The sequence below is a fragment of the Azolla caroliniana genome, unplaced genomic scaffold, assembly GCF_043228905.1.
Source record: "Azolla caroliniana isolate FFs.n. ecotype wild unplaced genomic scaffold, voAzoCaro1.0.p SCAF_22, whole genome shotgun sequence".
NCBI lineage: Eukaryota > Viridiplantae > Streptophyta > Polypodiopsida > Salviniales > Salviniaceae > Azolla > Azolla caroliniana.
Genome location: NW_028230457.1, coordinates 11,489,527 through 11,503,179, shown reverse-complemented (window position 1 = coordinate 11,503,179; position 13,653 = coordinate 11,489,527). Strand labels below are relative to the sequence as shown.

The following is a 13,653-nucleotide window of genomic DNA, read 5'->3' as shown; positions in this document are numbered from 1 at the left end:
TCTTCACAGCTTAACTTATTTACAAAGCACAAAAGACTTTTTATGAAACGTATTGGTTGAGATCAACTGCAAGGAATTTCTTAGTTCCATTTGGTGCATTGCGATATGGATTATTTTACATGATAATAAATTCTATACTTGTATTCTCCTTCAAAGATGGCTTTTTTGTCTGAATTTGGGCCCAATGGTTGCACACGTGAGGATTCTTCTCTCTAATGGGCATTGTCTATCAGCCACAACATGACATGCAATTGCCAACGACACTTGGGAATCTTTTTGTCTCATGGAATGGCATGTTTGGTAATTGGGGGACGTAAAGACATGTAGCTATATCATGACTTGTGTTTGGGTAACCTAAGTTTGGTAATTGCGTATTGAAACGTGATTCGAACACCAATTGAGGTTCACGAGTCTCAAAACTTGTTTTGGGATCCAGATTCCACGGTTTTAGTTTCACTCTTTATCAGAGAAGAGGTTCCTCAACTTGCTAATAGGTACTACAAAGCATGAGTCACTAGAAGAATGTTTTCTAGTCCCAACTGTTTTAGTTTCTTGGTGCAAGGTGTAGGGAACTCAAATTTGGTTCTAGTTGTGCTCTTCATTAGAGAAGAGGTTCCTTAACTTGCTAATAGGTAGCAATTGCAATTGTATAGAACAATTACACAATCAATATGTGTTCCCTATTATTTACATTATTCTCGATGTCATATGTTGATCACAAATAAAACTAGTGTCCTAATTTGTTGATAAAAGAGTTTACATTGTGTATTGGTGACCCTTTCTTGGCACATCCGATAACACTAACTCTTAGTATAGACATCAGCTTCCTCAATGATGGAAATCTTGCCCTTATTAGATGGAACATGCTCCATGAATTGTCAAATTTTCTAGCCCCTTTGTTTACAAGATATAAAGAAAGACATTAAGATGGACTATATGATAGGATAAGGCTTAGAAGATATGGAATGAGATTTGTTATAATGGATGATATATTTATTTGATTGGTATTCAACCCTTTGTATTGAGCTATTAGTGCCAAACTTACCCCAAAAGTCCCTTCTAATCCTCAAAATTTAGTTAATTTTCCTTAAATGGCTACAATCAACTCATTTGTTTCTTGTATATAACATAAAGACAAACTGTTGTGCAAATGAGGTAAATCAACATAAGAATTTGAGAGTCAAGTGAAATATTGGAGCTAATCACATAGTTCTCTCCTTTTCAACTTTCCATCACATGTGGAAACACAAAATCAACACCACTCAAAGGACATCATAGTTTATTGCACAAAAACCTAAATGTTGAAAAACAAACAAGAAATGTTTGGTATATGATAACATTCGACAACGATTCGGTTTCGGTTCAATTTCAACGGTTAGAAACCATGGTTAAACAGTTTAATGGTTTTATAATTTAAATTTTTTTTAAAATCAATCTTTTCATTTTTAAGCCTAATTCTCTCAGGAAAATCTTTAAATTTTTGAAAAATTACAATTTAAAATAATAAAAAAATTAAAATTAAAAATTAAAAATTGACCTAAGTTGAAAACCGAAACCAAACCACAAAACTGCAATTTTTATGGTTAAATGGTTTAACGGTTTGGTTTAAACGGTTTTGTGGTTTTGTTCGGTTCAAGTTTCAAAATGATTAAACGGTTCGGTTTTGACACTCTCAAACCGAACCGAACCATTGCTGGTTGTTAGTATATGGGCTGACCCTCATTGAAAAATTACCTATACAAAATTCAGACATGCGTAAATAACATACATAAATATATTACTATTCAATGTTATCTTTCACATTATTATTAATTATCTTCCTTGTAATGATGTTTAGCTTGTCAAGGTTTAGAATGGGAAGTAAGTGCAGGATCTCCACCATTTTAAGTTTAGAATGGGAATTTCCCTTATTTTGGGGTATCACATTGTATATTTATTATATAGGACATTATCCCTCGAATTTTCGTCCAGCAACTTTGGTTCTCTTGACATAAATACTTCAATCAAAACATGTGTCCATGGTGAAGTGTAAAAAAAAACAATATCATCAAAGCTTGGATTTGGGCTTCCGTTTTGACTTGTCGAGCTTGCGTATGAGACCTTCTTGTGCAGTGGATACAACCAGCTGAAATGCAGACATACTATTTTTATTCTTGAACCAAAGTTTTCAAGCTGATAGAAAAATTCAGATCATATCATTTGGATTTAAAAAATGATTATAAACCAATAAACCAACCTCTCCATTCCTTGTGAACATTTTACCCAGTACTAATCCGCGTCCATTGCTGGCACAAGGGCTCTCAATCTAGTTTGCCATACACAATTTTTATGTAAAGATGAGATCAAAGGCACCATTTATCTTTCTTGTAAACATTAACCAATAAACCTACCACATAAAGTAGCCATTCATCTGCACGGAATGGCTTGTGAAACCACATGCTGCACATGCCGAAAAACATGGTTTAATATTAGGGAGTTGAAGATATACATGGACAACTATCATTTTACATACGTTTGATTATCTTTCATTTTCGAGAGATTGCAAAACAATTCTGACATGGTATGATATCCACCATCTGAAATATGGAAAAATCAATATGGTCCGAGATAGTTGTACACTGTACAAGACTTTTCAAAGATGGATGAGAATAGGGAAAGAGAAGGGCAGTGTGGTGACCCCCAAATTTCCAGATGCCATAACCAGCCAAATCTTCTTTGAGCCTTTTACACGGATGTAAGTAATGTTTGGTAAGTCACTCATAAATATACCGGATTGATGGTGTTGCTGACCTAAACACAGTACTCACTCACCGATCACTGAAAAATACCCTATTGTACGCATAACAAGCAGCTTTATGGAACAAATAATGGATGGACCTTTAACAAATCTTAAGAGAACATTTTGGCATTTGATTGATTGAACAAGAAAAACTCGGACACAACCATTAATGCATGACAATGTTGAATCTCCATTAATGCATTAAAATATTGGATCTGTGCCTTCAAAGAAGGCATCAAATACCGCACATGAATATGAAGCAGTGAAGTCAATCATTGCCAAGAACAAAAAGGGCAGTGATCTTAGCTCTCAACTCAAGAACATGAAAGTCGGGGTGAAAGTCATTAAGAGGAAGTGAATGTAGAATTCACCCAAGACAAAAGGAGGTGAACTTAATAACTTAGATAACACAATCAAGGAAGATGAAGAATCAGAGAAATTGAGTCATCTACAATGTTCTATTTGAGTGCAGTAAGTGGTACTGAAGTCTAGGCGCTAAGTATTCCTCACAAGAGACATCAACACTGGCATTCAAAATAAACAAAGTAATACCTTTAGAGGGCTCAGGAACTAGAAGGAGCTCAGCCAAATCAGGACCAGACAACACAGGATACGGCGGACATCTATTAGAACTAGGGTTTCGACACCAACTAGTTATCAACAATTGGGAACTCATGCTCAGATTCTAGTGGCCTTCAATGCCATCCATTAGAAGGAGGTGGAAGCACAATTGATTACATCCTCGGGACAAGGGAAGCGACCCAAAATATTGAAATCTTCACCATCCCAACCCTATCATCGGTGTGTAACCCTTGCCAACAAGACAGTATCTTCACCACCAACCTTTCTCAAAACTTACAGTAAACTATAAACTTACTGGGAACATGCATCAAAACTGTCAGCACAATGAGGAATGAAAATAGATGTATTGAAAGAAAGAAAGAAAGATTTAACTTTTCTAAGAGGCCAAAATGGCCTATAAGATCAAACATGGGATTGCATCTTAAAGAATTCCATTATCTATACAGAGAACTTAATACAAAGATAAGTCTAAAGGAAATTACATAACAAGCAGCCTACAAGAAAATGTGATTTCTCATGTTCAAAAAGAGATCTGTCTGCAAGGAAGCTCAGAGTTGGATTTATACCCCCCTCTTCATGATCAGAGACCTAAACACTACATGATGACATATCCAAAACTCCCGATTCTGATCGACGATCCAAAACTAACCTCAACCCCATACAAGTGGTGGAAACTACTGGGCTAGAGGACATGCCCAATAAGGCCTTGGCAATTATGTATATCCACTATTAGACAGTGGTGTATATGGTCACATGCTAGCTTAATTTTACAGACCAGTGCTTGAAGTGGAAAAAGAAACGGAACCCCAGTTCAAGCAGGATTTCAAGGGCGTTCTCTACTACGGACGACATCCTGAAAGTTTATATAGAAGAAAAGGTTGTATGGGCTTTTCTGGATTTCTACAAGGCCTTTTATTTTTTACAGAGGCTTCTTATCATGGACAACGGTGGCATAATTTTTCTGAGATAGTGAGGTTGTGTAAGAAGTCCCCGGGGTCATTGCAATTATATGTAGCAAATTATTATAGCTCTTTACAAGAAGATTCCTTTAGGGTGTGTTCTATTGTGTGTAGAGCTCTGGAAATGGATATGGGTAGAATTGTGTGTGGAGTGGCATTTGGTGAAATTATGAAAAAATCAGGGATATTTCAGAGTTTTTACTCACTTCATTTAATCTGAGATAGTGTAGTGTTCTAGTGATATCACATACCCAATAAAGAAAGCTTACAACATTCAGATATAGAAATCTTCTGAAAAGTTTCATTTGATATTTTATAACAGCATACATACGAGTGATCTAGGCTCAAGGATACTATTTTGTGGCCAACTACTCCACGATGAGGCCGAACGGAAACCTGTAGAAAGTGATAATCCGAGGCATATGCGGCTACACATCTGCAATTACAAACATTGAAAGTCAAGTACACAGAACTTGCACTTATGAACTATACACTCTTATTGGGTTGGATGTCCCTTTTAGATGTTAAACTAAGCACGGTTAGGTTAAGGTTGAACTTGAATTTTAAGATGTATGAATGTGCACTGCAACATTTGGTCCCATATATTTTCAATACATGCCATGCTGTAGATGTAAATAGAACTTTCTTTCTTATCCAAAGTTTAGAAATCCAATTCCCTCAAAAGCCAAGTTGTAAGTTCTCCAATTGAAATGGAATATAGCGGGCTGGTTTACTAAATTGTGAATGCATATAAATCTGGTTTTCTGATTTCAAGAAAATACCTTTGCAAGGCCTGGTCCTCAGAAAGTGTCTCTCTAGACCGAAACCATAAACTCTCCCTGTGAGAGTACAACCTGTTTAAATTAATATCGGAGGCAGAAGATGAATATAAAACTTTGGTTATCAGCTTAATAATGCATCTAACCTTGGCTCCATTGCTATAGGTTTTATTTCATCAATTGGATCACACAATCGTATATCCAAAGGTCCCAGGAAGAAATTATTTCTGTGCTTCCTGTTTTAGAAGGAAGAGAGATGCTTCAAGACAATGTCATAAACTTGAATAAAATAACTCTTATTATCCTTACACTGGTATGCGTGGATCAGTCCAATAACTTCTCACGAGTTCATCAACAGAGATAACCTGAGAACTCAAAATAGTAGAGCCATTTGATATTCTTTTTCAAAAATATTGACTGATGCTTGAAGTTTTCTCAAACCTTCTCTGGTTCTGGTACTTGTGGCATAGGTTCTTGGTGCATAAGACCATCTTCGGCTCTCTGAACCATAAAATACATTAACAATGAACAAATAGTCATCAGTACATACAGGTGTTTACAGTGGTTGTTCAATTCGCTTCATATACAATAAATCATGATATATTTATATAGAAATTGTTGCATGTAAATGAATCCAATCGTAGATAAAACATCGAAAAGTTAATAGCATGCCTGAAAAGATGCCAACATGTGGAAGATTCTCTGGCCCTGTTGTGATGCTGTGATAGATCGAGAGGCAAAGCTGTGTCCATCACGAAGTCGTTGAACTTGGTAAATAATTGGCACTACAAGAAAATCCAACTTGTCAGACTCCATTCCACAAAATAGATAAAGCCCACAATTCACATACAATCATTATCTCCGGTTCGTAGAAAATACGAATGCAGACTGTGCACAAAAAGTGCAGGATCAACAGACTTGCTAGCTGCTGCCAACGCCTGAAAAAGAGAGGGGAGATGTAGAAACTATCAAAACAAAAGTGTCACTTTTTAACTAAAGAATCCCATGATTTAATAGTAGATTGCATATTTGGCAATTGATATAAAATTGTATTTTAAACTGGCTTATACACACCATTTATCCCATCCTAATTACTTATTCTGCATTTGGCATCCTAAATACCTAAATAAGATATCATTACTATGCAACCAAGATGGTGACTATAACAGTCATACAGTTATCAAGTATTTGCATTTACTTGTATTGATCAAGGTACCTGTCCAACTAACTGTCCACCATAGACCTGTCCAAGATTCACAGTATTCGGTAGTGTGATTCCTCGATACAAGTCCACCTTCAAGCATTACATCAATTCATTGCATTACAAGACTCATTTCTGCCACTGCCGCGTTTTAGTACTTCACAGCATATTCTTAATTATGTACAGGCACTGAATTATGTTTCGCCGCATATTCTTGTAGTCTTGATTTGCTTACAAATTACACATTGTGTTTTACCAATATAGACCGAGTCCATACCCCAAGGCTGTCTAACTGTAAGATTTTCTCTACAGTGGCAAGACCAGTTTTATCTCTTTTCGAAGACCAAATAGATGTTGCCGAGAGTAAATTGGCGTTTTCATGATCCAAGATCAAACATATTACCTATAAACAAAAGAAATCAGAAAAAACCATGAAAATCATTTATGTGAAACAGCTTCTGTGATGATATTTTGAAGTACCTCAGTTTTTGCAATGACATCAGCTTTATGAGTGACTCTTACAGGCCTAGCAGTAGCTGCAAAGACAAACATGTGCCAATTATGGGGACAAACATACTTTAGTAGAATTGCAATATATCATGTTCTTTTATTTTTGTACATTCATCCAGCACTCCATGTTCTATTATGCATACAATGTTCATGGATGATACAAAAGTTGAAGAGAAGGCACATAAACTTTTCGGTACAATGTTTCTGTGAGAACAATGAAACTAACGGTTAAGGGCTCTTTTTCTCCTCAAGCCCAGTTGTGGAGTTCAATTTGCCTAGTGCTACCGATACTTTTATCAAATGTTGAACACAGAATCCCCACCTATGAAGAAGGAAAAATTTCTTATTGTGCACATATTTGAACACTGAGCTAGTGCTTCTAGTATGTTTATCCCCACAATGTATAAGTGCAGATGATCTATGAAAAATTTGAATAGGACATACTTAGCCAAGCTATGATGGCATGCAGAAGGCCTGCCCCAGAGCCCACTAGCCATTCCCTAGTACCGATTTCCCTAACATGCTCCTCTATTTGTAGTTCAGCTATATAGAAATATAAGACAATGGGGGCCTTTTAGGTGAGGCCCTTTTAGGTGAGGAGATACATGCTTATACAAGTATCATTGAGTACGTAGCTAACAATGGTGAGGGTCAGAGAGATGTTTGCCTTAGCTAGTAGAGAGTTGGAACATACAGTGATGCGGAACATAATTTTCACTTTGGAAGGCAGATAAATAACTCTCCAATTCAACTGGATGTTTAGGTGTCTTCTACATTGCTTAAACCAATGATACTGAACACTATCAGGGCAACATAAATGAAGGTGGCATACCTGCAGCAAGGTCCAAGTATATACCCCTGAATGTAGTGGGTCATGAACTTGAGCGCCATAAGAATAAATAATGTAACTGAAAATTAACGACATTTCTATCTATGCACACATAGTCACAATGGATGGATGGATGCTTGTAAAACCATCATGTATAAATGCACAATTTTTTATCACCTCATTTTTACAGTCTCATAAATGAGCTTGTTTTAATATAAAAATACCATGACCAAAATAATCACTAGGTTTTAATGATGGGACCGTAGGACCAACAGTGGCATCTTCTGCGAATGGATTAACCTCAGCCTGCCAAAGATGGAAAATAATGGAGCAAAATAAGGATGCTTTCTTGATCATAGCCTTGTGCAGTAAGTCACTAATCTTCTTATTGGATTTTTCAAACAATATAAATATAATTTTATGCATTTATATTTAATCAAACCTCTCCCTTCCATATAAAGTATAATCCTTCACTTGTCTCTCCCTCTTGTGCAATAAAATCTCCAGGAGCTGAGAACAATTAAAGGGGAAGGGAAGAAAAACATTAGAAAACTAACAATTATAGGGGAAGAGAAGAAAAACATTAGAAAACTACCCGAAGGAACAAGGAAAACAAAAACCTCTATAAGGAAAACAGAGGAAGGATGAAAAAAAAGGTAAAACAAACATATTATGATCATATGTGCATAGTTATATAACTCGGAATGTCTAGAATAGGCACATTCGCTTTGGATAGCATGGGAACCCACAGTTTGGATGTCTATGGTTTAGACGTAGCCTGAGGGTTTGTGGTCACAAAAATGGCTAGATATCCATTAATATAATTCATGATTACTGCACTCTCCTCTTGGCTACAGAATTAGGGGTTAATTAACGCCCCATTAGCTATTGGACAGCCTTGGCCATAGAGATGAGCTGTTTACATGTTTGAGCAAATTATTGAATTGATGTGATTACAATCCATTCATGATCCACAAATAGCATACTACCACAATCCATGTACTTCCAAATTATGAGAATTCATTTACCGAATGACTTGATTTTGACAGATTGAGCAATTTGTTGAATTGATGTGGCAGGTAGCTGTTGCAGCATGGGAATACAGCCCAAGAAATCAACAACTAGGACCCAATAATGAAGAGAGAAAGGAAAAAAACAAGTGATTAGCATACAAGAATTTGATTAAAATGAGCGAATCCAGCACAAACATTTTAACAGGGTACACGTATATAATTTTAGACGGATATTTTTCTGTTCAAATTTGATAAAAAGGAAGAAAAAGAGAGAGTAGAGACAAAATATATCATTTGTGTTCAAAGTTCGTGAGCTACAGAGCACAAAGACAGTGTAAGTATGAGATTCGTAAGAAAGAAATCTATTTTTTGTTCAAATCAATGAGTTACAGAGAAAATTCTGACCTTCATGGGGTTGAATTCCGAAGGTATCCATAGCCAGAAATTTGTTTTTCCTAGTTTAAATCAGTTGAGAATCCTGGAAATTCATGTGGGTAGAATTCTGAAGGAATTTGTTACTTTCTTTCGGTTAAACTCAAGTGAATCACAGAGCAAAATCCTGACCTTCACGGGGTTGAATTGCTGAAGAAATCCATAGACATCCATATAGATATGTTGGGGGCGATTCAGAGGCAGAGCAGGAGCTAAATAAATGAATTTCCCGAGATGCCCCTGTGGTTTTGGTTATTTCCCAAAATGCCCTTCTCCTCAACTCAACTATGTAACATATATAAGTAATAAATTATAAAACCTTGAAAGAGCCGTTTCTTGTCATGTGCTCGATTTGTAATATCATGCATAAACTCCACACCAAGCAAATGTCGTAAATGATTGTTATCACTGACAATCAGCAATTGAATCAAACCGAACCCCGAAACCGTTGTGGGTTAACGGTTTAAACGATTCCGTTTCAGTTCGATTCGGGTTCAGGTTTTTGTAAACGGTTCGGTTTCAGTTCAGTTCGGTTTAGGGGTTACCGGTTCGGTTCACGTCGAGCCTTTATCGGTGTTCAGTTCAAATGGTTTGAAACCACGGATCAAACTGTTTAAACAATTTGACGATGTAGGATTGACACTGGATAAATATCTTAAATATTTTTTTGAACATTTAAGCCTAAATTTGATATTTTATGAAAAAACTTTAAATTTGAAATATTGAAACATTTAAAATTTTTAAAATTAAAGTGTGAAATTTTGAATTTTGATCTAACTTGAAAACCAGAACCGAACCGCGAAATCGTAGTTTAACGGTGTAACGGTTTGAAAGTCTCTAAAACCGTTTGGTTTGAGCTTGAATTTTTTTGTAATGGTTTTGTTTAAACGGTTTCATGGTTCGGTTCAATTTAAGTTTCAATTTTTTTAAACGGTTTGATTTAAACTGATTCGAGTTTGACACTCTCGAACAGAAACAAACTGTTGCCGATTGCTATTCTCAATTCTTTTAAACGGTTCGGTTTTAAACGATTTGAGTTTGACACTATCAAATCGAATCAAACCGAACTGAATTGTTGCCGATTGCTAGTTGCCACGATACCACATGTAGCGAGCCTCTGTTACATTAAACGTAATCTATAACAACACCCTAATTGCTTGTGTCAATAACACCACCGACAGGATGCCAAAGATGAGACTAACTGCAACTAGGTTATCTTCGAAATTCGATCAAGGAGGGAAATGATTGTTCGAATAAAGATGTTGTGTTCTGAGAGTAACATTGATGTGCATACTACAATCTCCCATTCGTGGAACATTAAGTACTTTTTGGTATAAGATTTTGAGGTAAAGTAGTGAATTTGGAGAGGGTTTTGATAAATAAAATTTAGAGAGTTGTCTTCATCATCTTCGACCTCTTCAATCGGACGAGTTCTGGTTGTCTCTCTTGTTCATGGAAAATTGTTTTTATCTTGGATCGATATCACATCAAGAATAATGGATATAAACATGAATTCCTCACAAATTGATCCAAAAAAGAGTAATGTGATGGTTGAATGTAATTGTGAAAGGGAAGACATTGGAAGCTCTAAGAGGTTTAAGGGTATTGCGAAATTAATAAGAAAAAATTGACATATGCCGAACTAATACATGTAGATGAGGTTGACAAGGATAATTTTAATTGGGATAATTTATGGGGAATTGCCAATACCTTGTTGTCTGATATTGTGGAAGAAAATGAAAATGAAGTGAAAGAATGCATTGATGAGGATGTGCATGATGTGAAAGTTGATGCTAAGACAATGTTACAATCTTTTGATGTATTCTATGATCGTGCGGTTATATTATTTTTTATCGGGGAACTCCATACATTAATTGGATTAAACAATGGTTGAACACAATCATGTCACAAAATTGTGTTGAAAATATATATGCAGTGTTTCGTTCATCGGAACATCGAAGTGCATTGTTGGCTAAACTTCTTGTGTTTTTTTGATAAATGATTGGTGCATGTAATGCAATGGTTCCCCGTAGTGGACTATCATGCTTTGTTAAAACAAGAATGCCCTGTTTGGGTAACAGTGGATTGTAAGCATTTTTTTTTATGGCCCCTTTTACCAGAGTTGATGAGTCAAATGGGTAAAGTGTTGGTATCTCCACATGCAAATGTAACAAATAAGAGCAAATTTTGTGTGTTATGGGATACAAGTCGTAGGAGGCTAGGATGGGTGCGTATGAACACACATGGTATGAAAAGACTTTGTTTTAAATTGAAGTGGGAGACATTTGCAGGTCATTGTTTTGGATGTGGTGAATGGGGTCACTTTATGGCAGAATGCCATCATCATTGTCCTTCAACTATAGAGGTTCCTAATGAAGGGAATGGTAAGGAAGGAGTTGGGAGAGATGTTGGTGTATACGATATTGTGGTTGTTATGGATGAAGGAACATCATCTAAAGCAGGTTATAAAGAGGTCTCACTTCAAGGTTTGGGCCCTAAGAATAAGGGAACTCAATCTATAGATATGGAAAAACAAAGTCTAGTGGTTATAGATAAGGGGGAAAAAACCGTTGGATAGAACTAATAGTGATGATGTTGTTGAAAAAGATTGACATAAGGTTAAGGGCAAGTCGAATGGGAAATCAATGAATTTTCAACGTAATAGTTTGCCCACTACTTGTGAGACTACTTGGCAAGGTAATTCCAGAACTAGGGAGGGTCCTCGAAAAGTTCATTGGGAACGACAATTTAGGGATAAGGGATTACCCCTTCACCTTCAAGTTGATTCGTTGGGACGAGTTGTAAATTCATCAAATTCTCAAGGTTTTTGTCAAGCGGGAGGACCTAAACAAAAGATTTTGATAGACAACCCTAAGGATGTGGTGCATGAAAATTCATATGCAGTGTTGGAACATGCTTTGACTAGTTTCATGACATCGGTTGCTCTGAAGGAGCAAGTGCACCCATAACATTGTTGATTGAATGAAAGTGGTAACATCGAATGTGAGAGGGGCATGTTCTCCATAATTAGAGTGGTTGTGGATCCTACTAATTCTAGGTTTATTAAGGAGAGGCGTCCAAAATTTATTACGGGGGTTCCTACTATGGGTCTTTTTCATATATGGGGAGAAGGGAAAATTAGATGTATGATGTCCTAACCACATAAAAGTATCTAAAGTAGAAGTAGGTCTATCAAGAAGGTAAAAGAGACGCTTCGCGGGATGTATGGCGTGCCGAAACTGTTTACTATCCCGTTTGGCACGCCTAGCTACACGTTTTTTGTCCTAACATTATTACATGGGAAAGTTTGTAGTTTCGTGGGAGGGGGGCGATTATTGTGAGTACGAATAGGTTGTTTTCTATGAGGGATTTTATATACGTGTGGGGGAAATTTAGAGGGTGCGGTGGAGTATTGAAATCTACTAGAAGTAGAAGGGGTGTTATGTGTAAAGAAGGGGGGGGGGGGGGGGGGGGGTGGGGGTATGTGTAGGAAATGCATGAAAAGGGGGAGGGGTATAGTTTGGAAATAGGGAAACGTTGTGGGGGTTATTAGGGGGGAAATGCATAGGGGTATGGTTAAAAAATGGGGGAGGGGTATGAGGGGGGTTTATAGAAAATAAAGGAGGGGCATGCATCAAATTTGTAGGAAGTAAGGAGGGGGGGGGGAGGGGCGTGATTAAGGTTAAACACATATGGGAAGTGAGAGGGTATGTTTGAAATTGTCTGCAGGGGTGGGGTGGGGAGGAGAGGAGGAGGAAGAGGGCCGAGAGGGAAAGACGGAAGGTCGTTCGTGCCATGGCTTGCATGATCTCCTGCACAACCGCCATGGGGATACACTTCTTGTCTTATGTTGGCACGTGTGCCGCTTCCATAAGATGTACGGCCTTCGCATTGGATGGACCTCTCGTATCGGCCCGTAGGATAATTATCGCCACGGCTCATGTAGCCGCCGTTATGGTGTGACAATCGTCCACCATCGCCGCACGTGTAGCCGCTATCGAAGTAAGATCTTCGCTCTCTGTTGTATCCTTCCAATTCAAATTCCGGCGAGGTATGGTGGTGATGTATAGGCCGCGGGTGTGGCTCGTGTGAGGCTGAAATATATTGGTTTGAATTTCGTTCGATGTGAGGATGTTGGACAGATGCACTCGGTGGGTATGTCGCTTCCGCCGCGCATGAGAACCGTGTGCCCTAGATGGTTAGTTGGGTTGTAGATAGGATTAAAGAAAGGGCGATTAGGGTTATAAAGTAAGACTCGTGGGCCATAATGGTTTTGATGAGGATTTCTACTTACTTGATTATTTGTTATGTTGCAGATGTATTGCGGGAGGAGGTTCCGGTGGTTCAATGATCGAGGATTTCTTTTTGCTGGAAAATTAGGGTTAGGGTTAGGGTTAGCAATAGGGTTAGCAATAGGGTTAGATTTTTGAAAGGGATTAGGTTGTAGTTTCTTTGTAGAGGATTTTAGTTTGGGGTTGGGGTTAGTGTTAGAGTTAGCATTAGCTTTAGGGTTAGGTCTTTGATGGGGGGTTGTATAAGATATTTACAAAGGTCTTGGCAAATAGATTA

General features: G+C 37.4%; 1 protein-coding gene across 2 annotated transcripts; it reads right to left on the bottom strand.

Moving 5' to 3' along the window:
• Positions 1 to 1,735: 1,735 nt before the first annotated feature.
• LOC147850026 (acyl-CoA thioesterase II) lies at positions 1,736 to 9,281 on the bottom strand. Of its 2 annotated transcripts, XM_087337241.1 has the most exons (18): positions 9,217 to 9,281; positions 9,058 to 9,130; positions 8,668 to 8,760; positions 8,082 to 8,149; positions 7,864 to 7,945; positions 6,781 to 6,836; positions 6,578 to 6,703; positions 6,316 to 6,393; positions 5,950 to 6,037; positions 5,772 to 5,884; positions 5,541 to 5,600; positions 5,409 to 5,464; positions 5,246 to 5,335; positions 5,103 to 5,159; positions 4,652 to 4,756; positions 2,391 to 2,439; positions 2,237 to 2,305; positions 1,736 to 2,125 (listed from the first exon to the last, which is right to left on the bottom strand). In XM_087337241.1, exons 2-18 carry the CDS (start codon positions 9,086 to 9,088, stop codon positions 2,048 to 2,050), a joined length of 1,299 nt encoding a protein of 432 aa, XP_087193367.1. In that variant the 5' UTR covers positions 9,089 to 9,130; positions 9,217 to 9,281; the 3' UTR covers positions 1,736 to 2,047. The 2 variants fall into 2 exon arrangements, with proteins under 2 accessions (XP_087193367.1, XP_087193365.1); XM_087337239.1 differs by lacking the exon at positions 9,217 to 9,281 and having other exon boundaries at positions 9,058 to 9,182.
• Positions 9,282 to 13,653: the final 4,372 nt, after the last annotated feature.